General features: G+C 40.7%; 1 protein-coding gene across 1 annotated transcript in view; it reads left to right on the forward strand.

The window, feature by feature from the left end:
• The first annotated feature begins 6204 nt into the window (after positions 1–6204).
• LOC139377335 (cadherin-12-like) overlaps positions 6205–20235 on the forward strand; it is a 28260-nt gene continuing 14229 nt past the window's right edge. Inside the window, exons 1-2 of the mRNA XM_071120358.1 lie at positions 6205–6565; positions 12492–12759. Of these exons, the coding sequence (XP_070976459.1) occupies positions 12517–12759 (243 nt within the window). The 5' untranslated portion in view covers positions 6205–6565; positions 12492–12516. The remainder of the gene's footprint in view (positions 6566–12491; positions 12760–20235) is intronic.

Consider the following 20235-nt stretch of genomic DNA (forward strand, 5'->3'; position numbering starts at 1 on the left):
AAAAAGCCCTCTGGACCTTATTAAAGAATAGAAGTAATGTGTAAAGTAAAGTTAATTGGGTATTTGTCAGGAGAAAGCTTTGTTTTGGTCATTCCACTAAGAAGAAACTGTGGGCTTCATGGAGAAAAAAAACAATTACTCTATAGAGTAATTGTATAGTCCATTTTATTTCTGAATTACGACTAACTACAAAACAATTTACTCCAGTCTATTTTTATGCGAACAAGCGAAAAAGCTTAATGATTTGACCAGCTCAAAACATTGAACACTGGCTGACTATTATAGTAATGTATACAATGTGAGATATTGTATTGGTTTATTGAGGGAGGCATATTGGGGGGGGGGGCGCGGGGGGAACTAATGAGAAAATACTGTAGTATATTATGGTATAAATACTGTAGTATTACTATATTTATATATAGATGCACAGTAAGAGCCTACAGGGAGTTTTAAAACAAGTAATACATGTGTACGTTTTCAACTGAGAAACAAGCCCACTGAGATGTGAAACTAACCCTGACCTTGGTGGGTGTAGTGTCCATCATTATTTAATTACATGCATTTACATTACATTTTTTTACTCATGGGAATTTATGAATTCATCAATCAAATCTTACATTCTGAACGCACAACCTTCCCTTTGGAGGAAATAGAATTTGAGGAGTCCATACCAATCTCCAGAGAGGGAAAATAAGTGCAAATGCATTTTACAACATCATTTTCTTTGTGCCTAAATATCCACATGATGGAAGACAATCATGAGTCTTACTAGGAAGCTGGCCAGGGTGCAATGTTGCAGGAGCCTGATATGATACAATCCAGATACTGTACTGTTTATGCCCAAAAAGTATGTTCATTTCCATTTTGATGTCAACTGGATGGGAAAATAATGCTTTGCATGTGTAGGGAATCCGTCTAAGCCCTTAAGAATATGCATAAATCCTCAACATATTTTAGCCGAACTTAAAGCTTATTTTAGCTAGGAGAATCTACAAGTTTACACACATTCCATGTAATTACGTTAGGGACGTTGCCGTCTGCATCGTTGAGCACATTAGGTGTCCACCCTGTGTCCACCCTGTCATGGTAGATTAACCATCCTGTTAGAGAGGGTGCTACTCTACTTAGTCATTAACCTGTTCTGACTGACCTTGCCAGGGGCTAGACCCTCTGAGGTCTCACTCTCCTGTACAAGCTGAGGACATGCTTCGTTTATATGCAGCCCTTAGAAACCACTATCCAGTCTCTTATAAGGATGAATAAGAATGATAATATCACTGACTATATTATACAGTATACTATAGATTGTATAGTGTTAACAATAACATAACAATCTATTTTAGTCCATTTCTGACCTGGTAATATTAAAGGTACTGTGGCAGATTAAATATGCTTTCTCCTGGGGGAAAAAGGATGAAAAAGGATGATTAATCATTAGATTGAAATATTGCAATATTATTTTCGGAAGGATAACCAAATCAGTTTGTAGCCTATTCTCTGAGACCTCATTACAGTCTGTGGAAGTGAGAGACAGGACAAATTAAATGTGTGTGGCTGACCATGATTTAATTTGATAGCCGCTGCAGAATGCCTCTTAGTATCTGATATGTCGCCCTCATTTGTGGTCAGCCAGAGGCACAGGGACTATGAATAGAATAGCCTGTTGGTTCGAACACGGACAGACCTGTATGAATCTAAGCCTCTGCTCTATAATATCATGCAGAATCTAAAAAAGGATTCTGCCCTCTATTCTCCTCTCATATTTTCCTTTGGAATCTCGGAGGACATGTTCAGTACCTCTACACCTTTGAAGAACACAAGAGACCTTTCGGTTCTGTTTAAGTTTACAATGAAACGCTAGTGGAAGGATCCAATGAGACCAACATTCCAATCTATTCCAAGTGGTTGTGCAGAAACAATATCAGGAAAAATCTTCTTCCCCCTCAAGGACAATTTCTAACTATTTTGACATCAGGGGGAGGTACTGACTGGCCTAGACTACGTGCCATCACTTCCCAAGTAATACATGTAAAGCAGAGGAGGATGGTGGGAGGAGCTATAGGGAGAAGGGCTCATTGAAATGACTGGAATGGATTTAATGGAACGGAGTCAAACATGTGGTTTCCATATGTTTGATGTGTTTGACACCGTTCCACCGTTCCTCCCACCAGCCTCCTCTGATGTAAAGTAAAGATTGTCATGGCAAAACCAAGGTATAAGAGAATAGTGGGAACAGATTCAGCATTCTACTATTTCCTATAATACTCAGAATTGCACTATATTCTATAGGCTACTGCCTGGTAAACAAGAGTGAAAGCTTTTACTGATCTGCCATCTTAGGTCAAGGGGAAGATGGAAAAACACATGGAGAAAAATCATAACAATGGGAACGGTTATTCTCCCAGGAAATACATAATAGTCACTTCCATATCTAGGAAATGCATAAAATCACACTCTGGAAGCTCCTACCCTACTGCATGTTGGGGATTTAGTCTCTTCACACGTCAGAAGAGCTGACAGACAATATGAGTTTAAAAACAGCCACATGGGCCAGTGCTCTCAGACCTCATTGTTTGTCAGAGACACGGCACATCGGCAACTGTACAATTCAATTCCCTTGTGATTTCATGAAATCTCATAGCATCTTTGCACAATTCCTTTGTATTGCATTGGATTATCTTCACTTTAGTGGCATCCACCCCCCATCTGTCACAATGGCACGCAAATCCACAATTGGTACAGTAGGGGACATAAGCAGTTTACATTTTTGTTGGGCCTCTAAGCTTCTGTATTTCCTTAAGGCAAAGCAGCAAATCCTTTATCAGGCATCTGGAGCTACTTTAACCTGTAATGAGATGCCTGTTTTATTTGTTCTGACTGCAAAGTGTAACACGGAAAAGGAAATAAATGATCTGCATTATATGGTCAAAGTGTGTGCTAGGGCTTATAAGCAGTACGGTAGCTTGTCACATCCCAAGGAGGGTGTGGGGAGTGTTTTGCAGCTACCTCAGTTTATCAGAACATATGATTCTTCCTTTTCAGAATGCATCAACAGTACACAAATTCTTCATTACAGGTTTTGGCAATGTAATTTAAAAATCTGCAAAAGTACAGTCACAACTACTCCCACAGGTTGCTTGCCAGACCTGTTATATCTACAGTATACACACACACACACACACACACACACACACACACACACACACACACACACACACACACACACACACACACACACACACACACACACACACACACACACACACACACACACAGGGAGAGAGCACGACTCAGCCCACCATGTGTTAGGAGGATTAAATTGTGTTTCTCAGGGGGAACACCATGCCATCTGGACAGGGGTTGATCAGAGCAGGCAGGGGATTCACATTACTCCATGAACAACAATCAAATTAAGACCACATTAGGAGAAAGGCAGAGGGTCAGACTCACAGAGAAACGCTATCATGCAATGTTATTATCAAAGTGTGCTACACACCACTACTGCCAGTTACAGTGGCTTAGTCTGTGGGGAGTTTTTAAAGGTCCAATGTAGCAGTTTTTATCAAATCATGTCTGGGAACAATTAAGTACCTTACTGTGACTGTTTCTAATTAAAATGGTCAAAAAGAAACAAAAATTGCTTCTTAGAAAATAGCAATTTCTGAAGTAAGAATTGTACTAGGACTGTCTGGCAGTGGTCAGAGTGGGAAGGGGGAAACTGAAAACTAGCTGTTATTTGCAGAAAGGTTTGGAACTCTCTTTCTTATTCATCTATGAACTAATTGACCGTCTGGTGATGTCACCAGGTAGGAAAAATCTCCATATCAACAAAACAGGCTGAAATTTCAGGCAGTATTTTCAAACAGCTCTTACACTAAAAGGGCATTATCATCACTTTCCCAATTTCACAGTATTATCCCAACCTCATAGTGTGGAAATACACTCATCTTACAGTTTATTAGGTACACCAACCCGTTCACGAAAATTGATCCCTCCAACAGACAGTCATGTGGCCGTGGCTTGCTGTATAAAGCAGGCAGAGGGGTCATTGAGGCATTCAGTTACTGTTCTACTGAACGTTAGAATGGGCAAAAGTGAGCGTTGTATGAACGTCAGTCCCAGGCCTGCCGGATCCAGTATCTCAGAAACGGCTGCTCTCCTGGGCTTTTCACGCACGACAGTGTCAAGGGTTTACCGAGAATGGTGCGACAAACAAAAATAATCCAGTCAGCGGCAGTCCTGTGGGCGAAAACAGCACTTTTATGAGTGTGGTCAAAGGAGAATGGCAAGAGTTGTGCAAGCTAGCAGGCGGGCCACAAACAGACAAATAACAGTGCAGCACAACAGGGGTGTTCAGAACGGCATCTTGGAACGCACAACTCGTTGATCCTTGTCACGGCTATTGGAGCAGACGACCACACCGGGTTCGACTCCTATGAGCTAAAAAAAGAAGAAGCATCTCCAGTGGGCGTGCAATCACCAATACTGGGCAATTGAGGAGTGGGAAACATTGCCTGGTCCGTCAAATCCGGGTCCCTGTTGCGTTATGCTGATAACAGAGTCAAGATTTGGCGTAAGCAGCATGAGTCCATGGACCCATCCTGCCTGGTACACGGTGGTGGCAGTGGTGTACTGGTGTGGGGAATGTTTTCAACGGATGTTTCCGACACCTTGTATAATCCATGCCCCAAAGAATTTGGGCTGTTCTGGAGGCAAAGGGGTATCTGACCCGGTATTAGATGGGTGCACCTAATAAACTATCCGGTGAGTGTATATATAAAAGACAGAAAAATTATGTTTTTGACTGCAGTGGGCCTGTAAATTGGCTTAATGATGGACAAGACCATGTATTCTACTACTACTTCTAAGAGAGCAGGGAAAACATAATATCTTAGTCTGTCTGCGATGACACAAAGTACACAGATACCATGCCACTGGGAGAGCTGAACAGACCCCTTACACCCTCTGACTACATCCCAAATGGCACCCTATTCCCTATATAGTGCACTGACTTTGACCAGAGTCATATGGGCCATGGTCAAAAGTACTGTGCTACATTGGGAATAGGGTGCCATTTGGGACACAACCCGTGTGATCTGGTGGTCGTGTGCTCTGTCTTAATTGCTTCCCAGCCATGTATGCTAAAGTACTTTCGTTCCATTACTGTAGGAACTGAGCTAGGGTTTAAATCCCTCTTTTCTGTCAGAATCCTAACCCATAATCCAACCACATCACTCTCTCTCTAAACTGTAAACCATTTAAACTCTTGTTTGGGAGGCTCAGTATTCAAACAAAACATGACATTTAGCCCCTTCAGTGCATTTACAGTTTTATACAGTTCATGTAATTTTTGTGCTTTATTGACCAATTCTATTTTCATGGAATTACTTTGTTAAGTTGTTTTCATTACCCTGCTTACAATTGTTTTTAACTTAAACTCCGCTGTTGGGTAATCTTTTATTTTATCTTTGTGGCTGCTTGTCATAGGCTACAGTGTGTGAGATGACATGCCTTGCTGAGCCGTTTAGAAAATACACTATTTACAAACGAAAGCATTTTTTTCATTATCTCTTCCATGATTTTGGAGAAAACAGCTCTCAGAGAACCAACCAACGAATCAGGGCCAGAGCTAGACAAGGAGGAAATGATGAGAGAAAAATGTGGAATCCAAAATAGGTCAGCCCATAATGAAGGACATCATACATCAAAAGCTATTTTTAAAACATTGAGAACTGGAGCTTTTCTATAAAAAAATGGATAAAGTGCATTCATATGAGAGTTTCTCTAATCTATCAATTTCTGAAGACTAGAATATGTAACATTTCATTTCTTAACGAGCCTGTAGCCCACTTTAGTCACACGCACACACACACACACACACACACACACACACACACACACACACACACACACACACACACACACACACACACACGCACACGCACACGCACACGCACACATCCCCTACATGACAGCGCCTCATCAACCCTTGTGTCAGTAATTGAGTCTTTACCATCAAAGTCTCATGGCTCTAGCAAGCTCCTCAAATTATGAACACAACAGAGCACATCACTGGCTGGCTCCAGCAGGGAGTGGGTTCCTCCCCTCTACTAATGCAGGAAACTAGAGGTGGGAGGACGATTCCAGACCAGCATGGGGACCTTAGGGGATCGAGACTCTCTGACACCCACTTCAACTATATTCACAACACACGGAACAGGACCATATCAGAGTGCTGGGCTTGCAGCTTGGCTTGACGCTCTGTGCACTGCTGAGCACTCCTGAACACAATAGTACTACATACAGCTGATACTCAATCTCTAATTTTTCATCTCTCCTCCACACTCATCTGCTGCGAGATAGTGAGAAGAAAGAGTGAGAGAGAGAGAGAAAAATAGAGAGAGAGAGAGAGAGAGAGAGAGTTTGTGTGTGTGTGTGTTTGAAGGGCTGTAAGTCTGAATGTGTTCTTTGCTCGCAAGGGAGTTGCATTGCTTTTGCCATCAGACATTTGGATTAATCTGGTTTTAAAGCGCACCAGCCGGAGAGCCTGGGAGAGACAGTCAAGGTATGTGTCACTGTTAGTGTCCTTAGTTGTTTTGTTGTTGTTTTTTTAGGATAATTTATTTTTATTAGGCAACAGAGAAGTGGAGTAGTTATACCCACTGGGGTAGATGCTGAAGGTTGATGTTTAGTTTAAGAGAGTTCCAATTAATTTCACTGTTTCATTAAAATAATAATTGAACTAAATATTTGATCTTTACGAAGATAAGATATATAAAGAAAATATATGAAAGTAATTAAATAAGAAATTACCTGTACAGTAGCAAATCAATTCTGTCCATATCACTATAGGACATACAGCCTACTAACTCTACCTAGCTCACATGGAGTGTGCCTACATGGATTAATTTAGAGATTTATTGCATTTGAAGGGAAAACATGCAGCAGGTCAGTCAATGGTATTGAGCTCAATGATCTGCACTGGATGAAATTGCTGCAAATGGTGCAGGTATTCAAATAGAGTGCACTGAATTCCATATTAAGCTGGTATTCTCTCTGTGTGTATTTAAATGGTAAACACAAATGCAGATGTAGGATATTAATTTGACCCATTTTGCTACAGCAGTAAAATAATCCAGCAGCAACAGGAAATGTAAACTCTATTTGGATTATAATTATAATTATAATTATTATAATTCATCCACATTTCTGTAAGGTTGCTACATTTTTTTTAAAGCCTTTTTAAACCTCAAATCCATTAAAAGTTTTACATTTCCGGCATTGCAGGAAAGTTCTCCTGCAACAGGGTGATCAAAATAGGATCCTTCATCTGTATATGCAAAGAAGACAACTGCTTCAGTTTCTTTCTGTTCTCTGCTGTTTTTAGCGCAGATTGACGTTTATTGTCATGAGTCTTGTCTTGGAGGCAGAACTGAGCCATTTCCCCTTAGATAGGCCAACTGCAAAGTCAAAATTGGCAATATTATAAAAATTAATGAAAACAAAAATGTGCTTTTTGGTCTTAATTTAAGATTAGGGTTAGGAAATATATATTGTGTTAGCAGTGTGGTTACGGTTAGGGTTAAGGTTATGTTTAAAATCAGATTTTATGACTTTGTGGCTATGCCAGCTTGCGACCACTCTGCAGAGCTGACTCCAGAACAACATTCATGACGAAAAATGCCAACCTGAGTTTGTATCTTTTATCTTTACTTTCTATTTATTTGTAATTATTAAGGACCCCCATTAGCTTCTGCCAAGGCAACATCTACTCTTCCTGGGGTCAAGCAACATTAAGATCACAGGAGTTTGGTGGAACCTTAATTGGGGAGGACGGGCTCGTGGTAATTGCTGGAGCGGAATAGGTGGAATGGTATCAAATACATCAACCTCATGGTTTGATGCCATTCCAATTGCAACGTTCCAGACATTATGAGCCGTCCTCCCCTCAGCAGCCGCCACTGATTAAGATGTATGAACACACTATATTCCCAAGCATTGGTTCTTGCCTTCACTGCATTAATAAAATATGAGAGTAGGCTACAATAGACCCTGCTAGCACATTTAGTTCTTTGGAAGTTGTAGGAACGTAAGTTTATGGTTTCCCATTAATTCTGGGAACAAAGTGATATGTTTCCTGACATGTAAAACTGATTTTTTTTAAATGTTCTGAGAATGGTAGTGAACATTTTCCCTGTTCTAGCAAACATATTTTTTTGTTACGTTGCAGGGAAGTTCTGAGGACGTTTTACTATGGTTCCCTGGATGTTTTCCAGGGAGGTATTATTAACGTTCTGAGAACAGAAATTAACATTTTAACTGAATATTTCAATAATGCTAGCTTATTTAAACTGTTTTGAACTCCAAGCACAGACAGGACAATTCATTTGCTTACGCATTAAATCATGCAAACACATTTTTTTTTATTGTGGCACGATATCGGTGAGATTTGAACGTATTATTTTTTATTTTCTCCCCATGGGATTAGTCCACTGCGCCACCAGGATGCAGCTAGCATCCTATGTTTCTTTTACTCATACAAAGCTGCTAATTTTTGTCTATTCAAACAAACCCTATTTCAAAGGAAACAAGCACTCATTAAGATCAGGTGTGGCCAATTAGTGGGCGAGGCCAACACACCTGAACACACGTAACAAGTTTTGTTGACGCTGAGAACAGAATGTGTATGTTTTTAAAGGACAATCTTAAAACGTTCTTTGAATGTTACTAATGTTTCTTGTGGTTTTAGGGACGTTCTGAGAACATGACTTTAAATTGAACCATGAGGAAACCTGCAGAAACCAACATAAAGTTGGTTCAAGAACATTGTTTCATAACTTTCTCTGAACTATTTGAGAACATTCTCAATGTCAAACCAGTTGGAGAACGTTCCTAGAACATTATCAACATTGAAATGAAGTGTAACCATGTTTTAACTTTTAGGAAACGTTCTAAAGTATTTCTAACGTATTTAAAGTAATTAAATACCAAGAAAATAATGTTTCTTTGTCAAGTTCCATAGATGGGCTGAGAATGTTCCAAAGCCAAGCAACTATCCTGCACCATTCCCAGAAATTTGTTAGAAGGTTGTATGCAAAATAATCATAGGACAACCACTCTCTCACCAAGCTCTAAGAAACATATGGTTCTCGGAACGTTATGTGCTAGCTGGGGAATATCTGACTCTCGACTTTTCATAAAAAATATGTATTTATTTACTTTTTTGCAAAGGCCGTTTTTTAGCACAGACATCACCGACACATGATGTGTGTATTTCTTTATGACTTGTGTCAGCTCTATGCATACAGTATGTAATGGAGTTAATTGACTAACATATCCACACAAAATAAAGTTGGTCAAACTATAAAGATAATTGGCCATATTCTATAAAACATTGAACATTCAGCATAATCCCTAAATGATTAATGTACCATAAGGGCATCTCAGACCATCCCTTCATGTTTCTGGTGATGTTTGTGCCTTTGGCCATGACTTAAAGATATGATTATGCTCAGAGGTTACTGTACAGTACATATAAGCCTGAGGTTCATATGTTGGTGCACTACCGAAAACACTGTTCGTCTAGGCTATGCTGGTTCATATTGGAATCTACATCATATGACAAACGGGCTCTTATGTAACAAGATTGCAGTCAAGCAAAACCATTTCCTTTGTCTCGGAATATTGATGCAGCAACAAAATGACATGAAATTGTGTTATACAGCACAACGATGTCTCCTAGAAAAGAGCTATTGTGAGTGATAGTTTAAGCTTTGTAATTGTCTGCGTCCTTGTACGCCTGTCGTTGCAAACTTGTTCTTCGTTTTTATCTAAAAGTTTTAACACATCTCTCAATGTAGAGAAAGGATGCACATACAAAAACTACAAGTCTGTAATTGCTTACTGTAGTCTTTTACATGTATTAAATTCAATATAGTTCAGCCAGCACAAAAATGTTGGCTTCTGCCTTTCTCAAGGGATGCTGTTGGATCTCTCAACACATCTCTCAACCAACAGTTCTGGAGAACTCAATCTAACTCAGCCTGACATTGTCTGGGAGTTTAAGGATAATTCTGTTGGATTAGGGGTGGCTTTCTGTTAAGTCACATGTTTGTGCAGTAAAGGGGGTTGGTTGAGCCCTCGTTGGCCAGTATTAGCGCAGTGCAGGCTCCCGCAATACACAAACTAGTCTGTTCCCATAAGGCCTTCTGCTCCGAGGGCAGACACTACAGGACACATCTCACATTAACTGTAAAATAACACTGATGACTGATGATGGCCTGCTGATTAGGACAAACAATAGTTTATAGGACACAACAATAAAAAAAGTCATATGGATGCAGGTACTATATTCAACAAGGTCATCCAACACATGTTATTAGTCCGTTTTTATTTTATTTAACCAGGCAAATCAGTTAAGGACAAATTCTTATTTACAATGACGGCCTACCGGGGATCAGTGGGGTAACTGCCATGTTCAGGGGCAGAACGACAGATTTTTACCTTGTCAGCTCAGGGATTCGATCCAGCAACCTTTTGGTTACTGGGCCAACGCTCTAACCACTAGGATATATACCGCCCCATTTTTTTTTGTGGTCGTCATTCGGTGACCACTAAACTTAGGAAACTGGGATATGGAATAGTCGAGTGCGACAGGACACAAGGACATTTTGTTCAATCTTGGGATAAGAATGGCGGGGGTTTAGCCCTCAGAGAATATAGCAATGGATGTACAATAACCTGTCAACCAAGGACTGTAGCCTACCATCGCCTTTCAACAGACAACACAGGAAGAATGCATTCAGATTGGGAGCACAATGAAGGAGAGAAACTGTACTGTAAATTTGTATAAACCTGATGCTAAAAATAAACCGGTCTGTTGAAGCAGATTTGTAGGGGGAAGGATTGAAGTAAAGAGGGATGAGGGGCGGGATCAGTGAATGTGGGCCTATACAGTATTTATCATTCAGTACTATGCATGCAGACACTGCACTGTAAACAACTAACACTAGTGTATAATGTCTATGAGGGTGTCTATGAGGATTTTAATTTGAGCCAGTTTGCTACAGCAGGAAAATAATCCTGCAGCAGTAGGAATTGTGAATTATTATGTGGATTATAACTCATGTATACTTTTTTGCAGGGTGGTTGATACATTTTATGTTGGGGCAAATCAGGTCTGACATTTTTAGGTGGAAATTACAAACTTTAGAACCCTTTTTGAATACACCACAAGTTTGCATTTCCTGCTGTGCAGGAAAATTATCATCAACAAAAGAGTGATCAAATTAAGATCCAACATCTGTATGTAAGTGGAGAGGTGACAGGAATTCTACTTGATTATGCAATATGAAAAGTGTTCTCTATTCTCTAGTATGCAGTTGTTGTTAGATATGCAGGAATGTCACATACTCCATGCAAAGTAAATTACAAATTCAAACCACTAACAGAGAACCTGAATCCTTGACATCTAGCTTTTGCACTGCGTCCTCCAGATCAATCGAAGTAAGCATATGCCGATTAAAACACCTGGCTTTCTGAGCAATCTTTTGAATTACTAAGACATGCGCAGATCAAATACACCGCTTAATCGGCGTTCCCTGCTGTGTATTTGATCTGGGCATGTGCCAGCACCAGTAGTGCAAGGCTTCCTCTTATGCGCGAGTGAAGTAAGTTCGGAAAAACTGAAAGTATGCATCATCTTACAAAATGTTTTCACATACAAACTTTAAATGTCCGAACTCAGAATCAAATAGGTTTCGCAAAAATAACATGGCCACTATGGTAGGAGGTTTATTTTGATTGCTGGTTTTCTGCATTAACAAAAGTTCCATCAGCTAGCCTGATTTCAGACGAGTCCATGTAAACAAGATGAAAAGGGAAATCATTATTTTTGCGAAGCATGTAAACACTTTAAACACACTTTTATGTTAATCTGACTATGCACAATAATTGTATTCTTGTGTGTATGTAATCGTGCTTAGGGAGTCTCTTTCTTTTATCTGATCTACCTTTCCTCTGTGTGTGCGACTGTGTTTGATGTTTGCTCCTGCTCCACTAAATTCACATTGCCTGACTTGCAGAGTTAAATGCACTCCTGAGGACCAATTTGCTCATGTTTCGTTTTCACTGAATCATGATCCGTAAAATCCCTCCAGTAAGATACTGTCAAGCTTGACTAGACAAACATATAAAGTATATTATGACCTCAATTATGAAATAAATTGGAGTAGACACAGCCTGAACAGATTTTGTTAAACAATGTTGATGAGTTGCTGATCGGGCAGTTATGAGATAGGACTGTTTGAAGTACTGCTGCTTATAACAATGTATTACAATGTATTACGTAGCCTCGTCCTAGGCTCTATTACCGCATAGACTGAGAGACAGGTTTGACAGAGAGAGTCTGTTGGTGGAGGAGACTACTTTCCATGTTACCTTGTACCTTGTAACTATTGTCTAACTCACAGTCTCTCACTGAAATTCAACAGAGATCCTCCACTGCCCAGATTGCCAATGATCACAAGGAACGGTCTCCTGCTGGTCTTTTGGTTTCTCTTGGACAAAGGCTTCCTGGCTCCCCTTCACTCTCCACCCCAAAGCAGGATGGGAAGAGAGCACCACCTGAGGGGCATGGCAGGACTGGGACTGAGGAGACATGGGGCGTCAGGGGTTCAGAGGGTAAAGCGAGGATGGGTGTGGAACCAGTTCTTTGTACTGGAGGAATATATGGGATCTGAACCACAGTACGTTGGAAAGGTAAGGCACCATTTTAGGGTTCTGGTTCTCTAAGACTGATCATAATACAGTTGAAGTCAAAAGTTTACATGCACTTAGGTTGGAGTCATTAAAACTAATTTTCCAAACACTCCACAAATTTCTTGTTAGCAAACTATAGTTTTGGCAAGTCAGTTAGGACATCTATTTTGTGCATGACACAAGTAAGTTTTCCAACAATTGTTTACAGACAGATTATTTCATTTATAATTCACTATATCACAATTCCAGTGGGTCAGAAGTTTACATACACTAAGATGACTGTGCCTTTAAACAGCTTGGAAGATTTTAAAAAATGATGTAATGTCTTTAGAAGCTTCTGATAGGCTAATTGACATCATTTGAGTCAATTGGAGGTGTATCAGTGGATGAATTTCAAGGCCTACCTTCAAACTCAGTGCATCTTTGCTTGACATCATGGGAAAATCAAAATAATTCAGCCAAGACCTTTTGTAGACCTCCACAAGTCTGGTTTGTCCTTGAGAGCAATTTCCAAACGCCTGAAGGTACCATGTTCATCTGTACAAACAATAGTACGCAAGTATAAACAATATGGGACCACACAGCCGTCATACCGCTCAGGAAGGAGACGCGTTCTGTCTCCTAGAGATGAACATACTTTGGTGCGAAAAGTGCAAATCAATCCCAGAACAACAGCAAAGGACCTTGTGAAGATGCTGGAGAAAACCGGTACAAAAGTATCTATATCCACAGTAAATCGAGTCCTATATCGACATAACCTGAAAGGCCGCTCAGCAAGGAAGAAGCCACTGCTCCAAAACCACCATGAAAAAGCCAGAGTACGGTTTGCAAATGCACATGGGAACAAAGATCGTACTTTTTGGAAAAATTTCCTCTGGTCTGATGAACCAAATATAGAACTGTTTGGCCATAATAACCATCATTATGTTTGGAGGAAAAACGGGAAGGATTGCAAGCTGAAGAACACCATTCTAACCGTGAAGCACGGGGGTTGCAGCATCATGTTGTGGGAGTGCTTTGCTGCAGGAGGGACTGGTGCACTTCACAAAATAGATAGCCTCATGAGCAAGGAAAATTATGTGGATGTATTGAAGCAACATCTCAAGACATCAGTCAGGAAGTTAAGGCTTGGTCGCAAATGGGTCTTCCAAATGGACAATGACCCCAAGCATACATTTGTTGGCTTAAGGACAACAAAGTAAAGGTATTGGAGTGGCATCACAAAGCCCTGACCTCAATCCTATAGAAAATGTGTGGGCAGAATTGAAAAAGCGTGTACGAGCAAGGAGACCTATAAACCTGACTCAGTTACACCTGCTCTGTCAGGAGGAATGCGCCAAAATTCACCAAACATATTATGAGAAGCTTGTGTAAGACCTCCCAAAACGTTTGACCCAAGTTAAACAATTTAAAGGCAATGCTACCAAATACTAATTGAGTGTATGTAAACTTCTGACCCACTGGGAATGTGATGAAAGAAATAAAAGCTGAAATAAATAATTCTCTCTACTATTATTCTGACATTTCACATTCTTAAAATAAAGTGGTGATCTTAACTGACCTAAGAAAGGGAATTTTACTAGGATTAAATTTCAATAATTGTGAAAAACTGAGTTTAAATGTATTTGGCTAAGGTGTATGTAAACTTCCGACTTCAACTGTACACCTCTGTTTAATCTCTGCCTTCACTCCTCTGATGAGAGTTTGAGGTAAGAAATCAAACAGAAGAGGAGTTCAAACGCTTGGGCATCTGTTCTTTAAGACTTAAAGAATATACCAATAAGCAGCACGACACAAATCACATCTAATTGCTTGGGCTGCTTGATCGGTTCTGGCTGTGACTTTTGCAATTTTCTCAGTATCATCTCTAATTATCCACACACAAAGGAGGTTAAAGAGTGTTTTGTGCCATTCTAAATCAAATTTCAAGAGGCATTAAGAACCATCCTGGAATCTGGCACTTCCAGCTCAAATGGGATAATGTTTTAGATTGACTTGTCAGCTGCTGATGCCAAGGCAATCTACTACGACCTTTCTCAGTACTCACGGTCCCGCTGGATGTGTTTCCGTTGGCTGAGAAAGGAGGGATGGGACACATTGTCAAACTGATGCTACCGCTGCTGCTTTAAAATTACTGAGTGATTCACTCCTCACAGTGTGTGTCCCCCAAATGGCACCCTATTTCCTACATAGCGCACTCCCTTAGACCAGGGCGGCCATAGGGCTCATGTCAAAAACAGTGCACCATACATGGAAAAGGGTGCCATTTGGGACATACCCAGTTTCTGTGTTGAGAATGAGGACGACAGCATCGAGCCGTGCATGGCCAGCCCCAAGACCACAGATTAATCTGCTGCCAGTTAATAGGGGACAGTGTGAAGGATCAGGACCTTGATTATCACTGTGAGCTATATTTTTGGAAATGGGAACATAGATCAAATCTGGCTTGGAAACAGTGTGACTGCCAGGTCATTGGGAGAATCCTAATTGCATACTTCTCTTGCCTAGCCTTCTTCTCTAAACCCATTGGAGGAGAAGGTCAGAGGGGAGAGAGACCAATGGGTTTGAGAAGGATGCGAGACAAGAGGACGCAAGGAGTATGCAATTGAAATTCTCCCATGGATTCGCATTCAGCTAGGGAGCGCTGTCTAATGGCATCCATAACTCTATGGAGGCATATTGTTGTATATAATGATAATTTGCACATGAAGACTTTTCTCGGCCACTGCTTTGGTTATTGTTTCTAAATATCACCTTTGTATTGAGATTTAGCGAGGCAATACTATTATTTATAAACAGATTCAAAATGGACAACTTTACCAACAGGTAATGACCACAGCTTTGCTGGCAAAACAGGAAAACAAGCATTTTCTTCCACCTTTGTGTGAACAAAAAGAAAATGACTGCACCACTGTTCCACATTGCCGAAAGCTCCTCTGCTGGGTTTGTCCCCATGCATTATGCAACCGTAGAGGCAGACACAGACACAGCTGACCAGCAGAGTGAAAGAGCCACATTTAAACACTAGCTTACCTTATGCTCCTGGATCTGACGTTCAGCAAGCTTTAGAGGAAGACTATGTGCAACCGTACTCTGTACAATTAAACAATCTACTTCTGGCCCCCATACTGAGCAAAGGCCATCTGCAAGGAAGACAGGGCTAGTGGGCTAGTCTGGTCTCAGCCAAAACACACTAAGCTTCTCTCTAGTCTAAATCCCTGGGTTAAATTGTCTGCGGTGCTTATGATCATTATAGCATGCTGGTTGAGTCTCTCAAGGACAGCCACTTCTCAGGTTAAACTACAACATTTTACTCCGTTATCATATCATTTAGCATTTTGTATATGTATGCAGCGCCACTGGCCTCCATGACCAGGGGGCAACTTTCACATTCTGAAATTGCATTTTTGTCCCCCCCCAGTTTTATAATTGGAATGTGATACAAAACAAGGCAACCGTGTGCTTTAGGACCATGCCTACGCTTCTGAGCGGTCGGGTAGGCTGTTTGGAGTTTTTTTCCAACTGGATAATTTTAAAAATAATAACTCAAAAAATATATGTCCCCCGCATTTCTAAAACAAAAGCTCCGCCCATGTCCATGACTATCCATTGCTGCAGGAACTGATCATCATTTGTTTTAATCAGGAAAAGAGCACACCTCTCATGCCCTTTTGAAGGAGAATATATCACCCCCTTGCCCCCTATTCCTTATTGCTGGATAACCTTTTACAATGACACATTCATTTATCTTACAGGTGCCCCTGTGCGTGACTTTCAGACACTCAAATAACCACATTATGCATGAGATTGTATGGATTCGGCTAAATATCAACACCACATTCTATTCTATAACCGCGCTACTGCCAGACAGTTTCTCTATCCCAGCACTGATTTGTACTCAGGGCACAAGCTCTGCAAAAAAGCACTGGATGGATACTTTTAATAATTCTATTCAAATATGTATTTCCTCCCGATTTATTTTAAGCCAGACATTGTTCCTGTGGAGGTCTCATTGTTTTTACCACAAATGGCCTCAATTTTTGATTCACTTTAAAACTCATTATATCCAAACTCACTGTCAAAAAATCGTGTTCCGCCTGCTGAATGTGTTAGGTACATCAGACAGTAAATGCACATAAAAGAATGTGATGAGCAAATGTGTCTTGAGATTTCGCCCTCTGATTTAATTACATTCAATTCAGTGACTTTCTAAATAAACCATTCATCTCATGGAAAAGGTTATATGGTCCTCTGCATGCTGAAACTGAATCACAGTGGTTATGTCCCAAATGGCACTCTATTCCCTATAATAATCAAATGGCACTCTATTCCCTACATAGTGCATTACTTTTGACCAGATCCCTATGGGCCCTGGTCAGAAGTAATGCAGTACATAGCGAAAAGAGTGGGGAATTTTATTGCTCTGTTGTTGTGGCTCATGGATTATATGCTACAGATGTAGGATCTTCATTTGCTACAGCAGGACAATGATCCTGCAGCAACAGGAAATGTGAATTATTATGTGGATTATAATTAACAGACAATGTTTGTAGGGGTTGATACATTTTTTGTTAGGGCAAACCAAGTCTGATATTTTAAAGTGGAAATGACAAACTTTAGATCATTTTAAAACTTTGAATACAGGTTGCATTTCCTTCTGTCAAGAGGTGACAGCAATTCTACTTGATTATGGAATATGACAAGTATTCTCTATTCTCTAGTATGCAGTTGTTAGAAATGCATGAATGTCACATACTCCATGCAATGTCAATTACAAAGTCAAAACACTAACAGAGAACTTGAATCCTTATTCTAGCTTTAGCACTGCTTCCTGCAGTTTCCGTCATTCACATAAAATAAAATCAATGTTTGGGAAGTTTACATACACCTTATCCAAATACATTTAAACTCAGTTGTTCACAATTCCTGACATTTAATCTGAGTAAAAATTCCCTGACTGATCACTTGAGATGTTGCGTCAATATATCCACATAAATTTCCTGCCTCATGATGCCATCTATTTTGTGAAGTGCACCAGTCGCTCCTGCAGCAAAGCACCCCCACAACATGATGCTGCCACCCCCGTGCTTCACGGTCGGGATGATGTTCTTTGGCTTGCAAGCCTCCCCATTTTTCCTCCAAACATAACAAAAGTCATTATGTCCTAACAGTTCTATTTTTGTTTCACCAAACCAGAGGACATTTCTCCAAAAAGTACAATCTTTGTCCCAATGTGCATTTGCAAACCGTACTCTGGCTTTTTTTATGTCAGTTTTGGAGCAGTGGCTTCTTCCTTGCTGAGCGGCCTTTCATGTTGATATAGGACTCGTTTTACTGTGGATATAGATACTTTTGTACCGGTTTCCTCCAGCATCTTCACAAGGTCCTTTGCTGTTGTTCTGGGATTGATTTGCACTTTTCACACCAAAGTACGTTCATCTCTAGGAGATGGAACGCATCTCCTTCCTGAGCGATATAACGGCTGTGTGGTCCCATGATGTGTAAACTTGCGTACTATTGTTTGTACAGATAAACATAGTACCTTCAGGTGTTTGGAAATTGCTCCCAAGGATGAACCAGACTTGTGGAGGTCAACAATTTTTTTTCTTAGGTCTTGGCTGATTTCTTTTGATTTTCCCATGACGTCAAGCAAAGAGGCACTGAGTTTGAAGGTAGGCCTTAAAATACATCCACAGGTACACCTCCAATTGACTCAAATTATGTCAATTAGCCTATCAGAAGCTTCTAAAGCCATGACATCTTTTCTGGAATCTTCCAAGCTGTTTAAAGGCACAGTCACCTTAGTGTATGTAAACTTCTGACCCACTGGAATTGTGATACAGTGAATTTTAAGTGAAATAATCTGTCTGTAAACAATTGTTGGAAAACTTACTTGTGTCATGCACCAAGCAGATGTCCTAACTGAATTGCCAAAATTATGGTTTGTTAATTAACAAGAAGTTTGTGGGGTGGTTTTAAAAACTGTGTATGTAAACTTCCGACTTCAACTGTATGTGCTGGACACTGGCACAATGCATTGCATCTTTCATACTCCTTTACAATGAGTATATTTACATGCACACTAATAATTAAATATTAAACTGATTATGGCAGTAGGCCAACTCTGTAAATACACTACACGACTAAAAGTATGTTGACACCTACTAGTCGAACATCTCATTCCAATCTCATGGGCAATAATATGGACTCGGTCCCCCCTTTGCTATTATAACAGCCTCCACTCTTCTGGGAAGGCTTTCCACTAGATGTTGGAACATTGTTGCGGGGACTTGCTTCCATTCAGCCACAAGAGCATTAATGAGGTCGGGCACTGATGTTAGGCGATTAGGCCTGGCTCGCAGTCGACATTCCAATTCAACCCAAAAGTGTTAGATATGGTTGAGGTCAGGGCTAAGTGCTGGCCAGTCAAGTTTTTCCACACCGATGTTTTATCTCTGTATGGACCTCGCTTTGTGCACAGGGGCATTGTCATGCTGAAACAGGAAAGGGCCTTCCCCAAACTGTTGTCACAAAGTTGGAAGCACAAAAGGCGGGCTGAACAGGCCCCGATTAACATCGATGGGGCTGTAGTGGTGCGGGTCGAGAGTTTCAAGTTCCTTGGTGTCCACATCACCAACGAACTATCATGGTTCAAATATACCAAGACAGTCGCGAAGAGGGCACGACAAAACCTTTTCCCCCTCAGGAGACTGAAAAGATTTGTCATTGGTGCCCAGATCCTCAAAAGGCTCTACAGCTGCACCATCGAGAGCATCCTGTCCGGTTGCATCACCACCTGGTATGGCAACTGCTCGGGCATCTGACCGTAAGGAGGTACAGAGGGTAGTGCGAATGGCCCAATACATCACTGGGGCCAAGTTTCCTGCCATCCAGGACTTATATAATAGGCGGAAAGCCCCTAAAATTGTCAGAGACTCCAGTCACCCAAGTCATAGACTGTCTTCTCTGCTACCGCATGGCAAGCGGTACAGGAGCGCCAAGTCTAGGACCAAAAGGCTCCTCAACAGCTTCTACCCTCATGCCATAAGACTGCTGAACAATTCAGAACATCACCACCGGAAAAACTACTGTGACCCCCCCCCCCCTCTCTTTTGTACAGTCGCTGTTTGTTACCTACTGTATGCAAAGTCACTTTGTACCCCCACACACTGGCTCTGTATTGGTGCCCACTGTATATAGCCTCGTTATTGTTATTATTATTGTGTTACTTTTATTATTACTTTTTATTTTAGTCTAAATCTTTTCTTCTTCTGAACTGCACTGTTGGTTAAGGGCTTGTAAGTAAGCATTTCACGGTAAAGTCTACACTTGTTGTATTCGGCGCATGTGACAAATAACATTTTATTTGAGAATCATCTAGAATGTCATTGTATGCTGTAGCATTAAGATTTTCCTTCACTGGAACAAAGGGGCTTGGACCAAACCATGAAAAACAGCCCTAGACCATTATTTCTC

The sequence above is a fragment of the Oncorhynchus clarkii genome, chromosome 20, assembly GCF_045791955.1.
Source record: "Oncorhynchus clarkii lewisi isolate Uvic-CL-2024 chromosome 20, UVic_Ocla_1.0, whole genome shotgun sequence".
Lineage (NCBI taxonomy): Eukaryota > Metazoa > Chordata > Actinopteri > Salmoniformes > Salmonidae > Oncorhynchus > Oncorhynchus clarkii.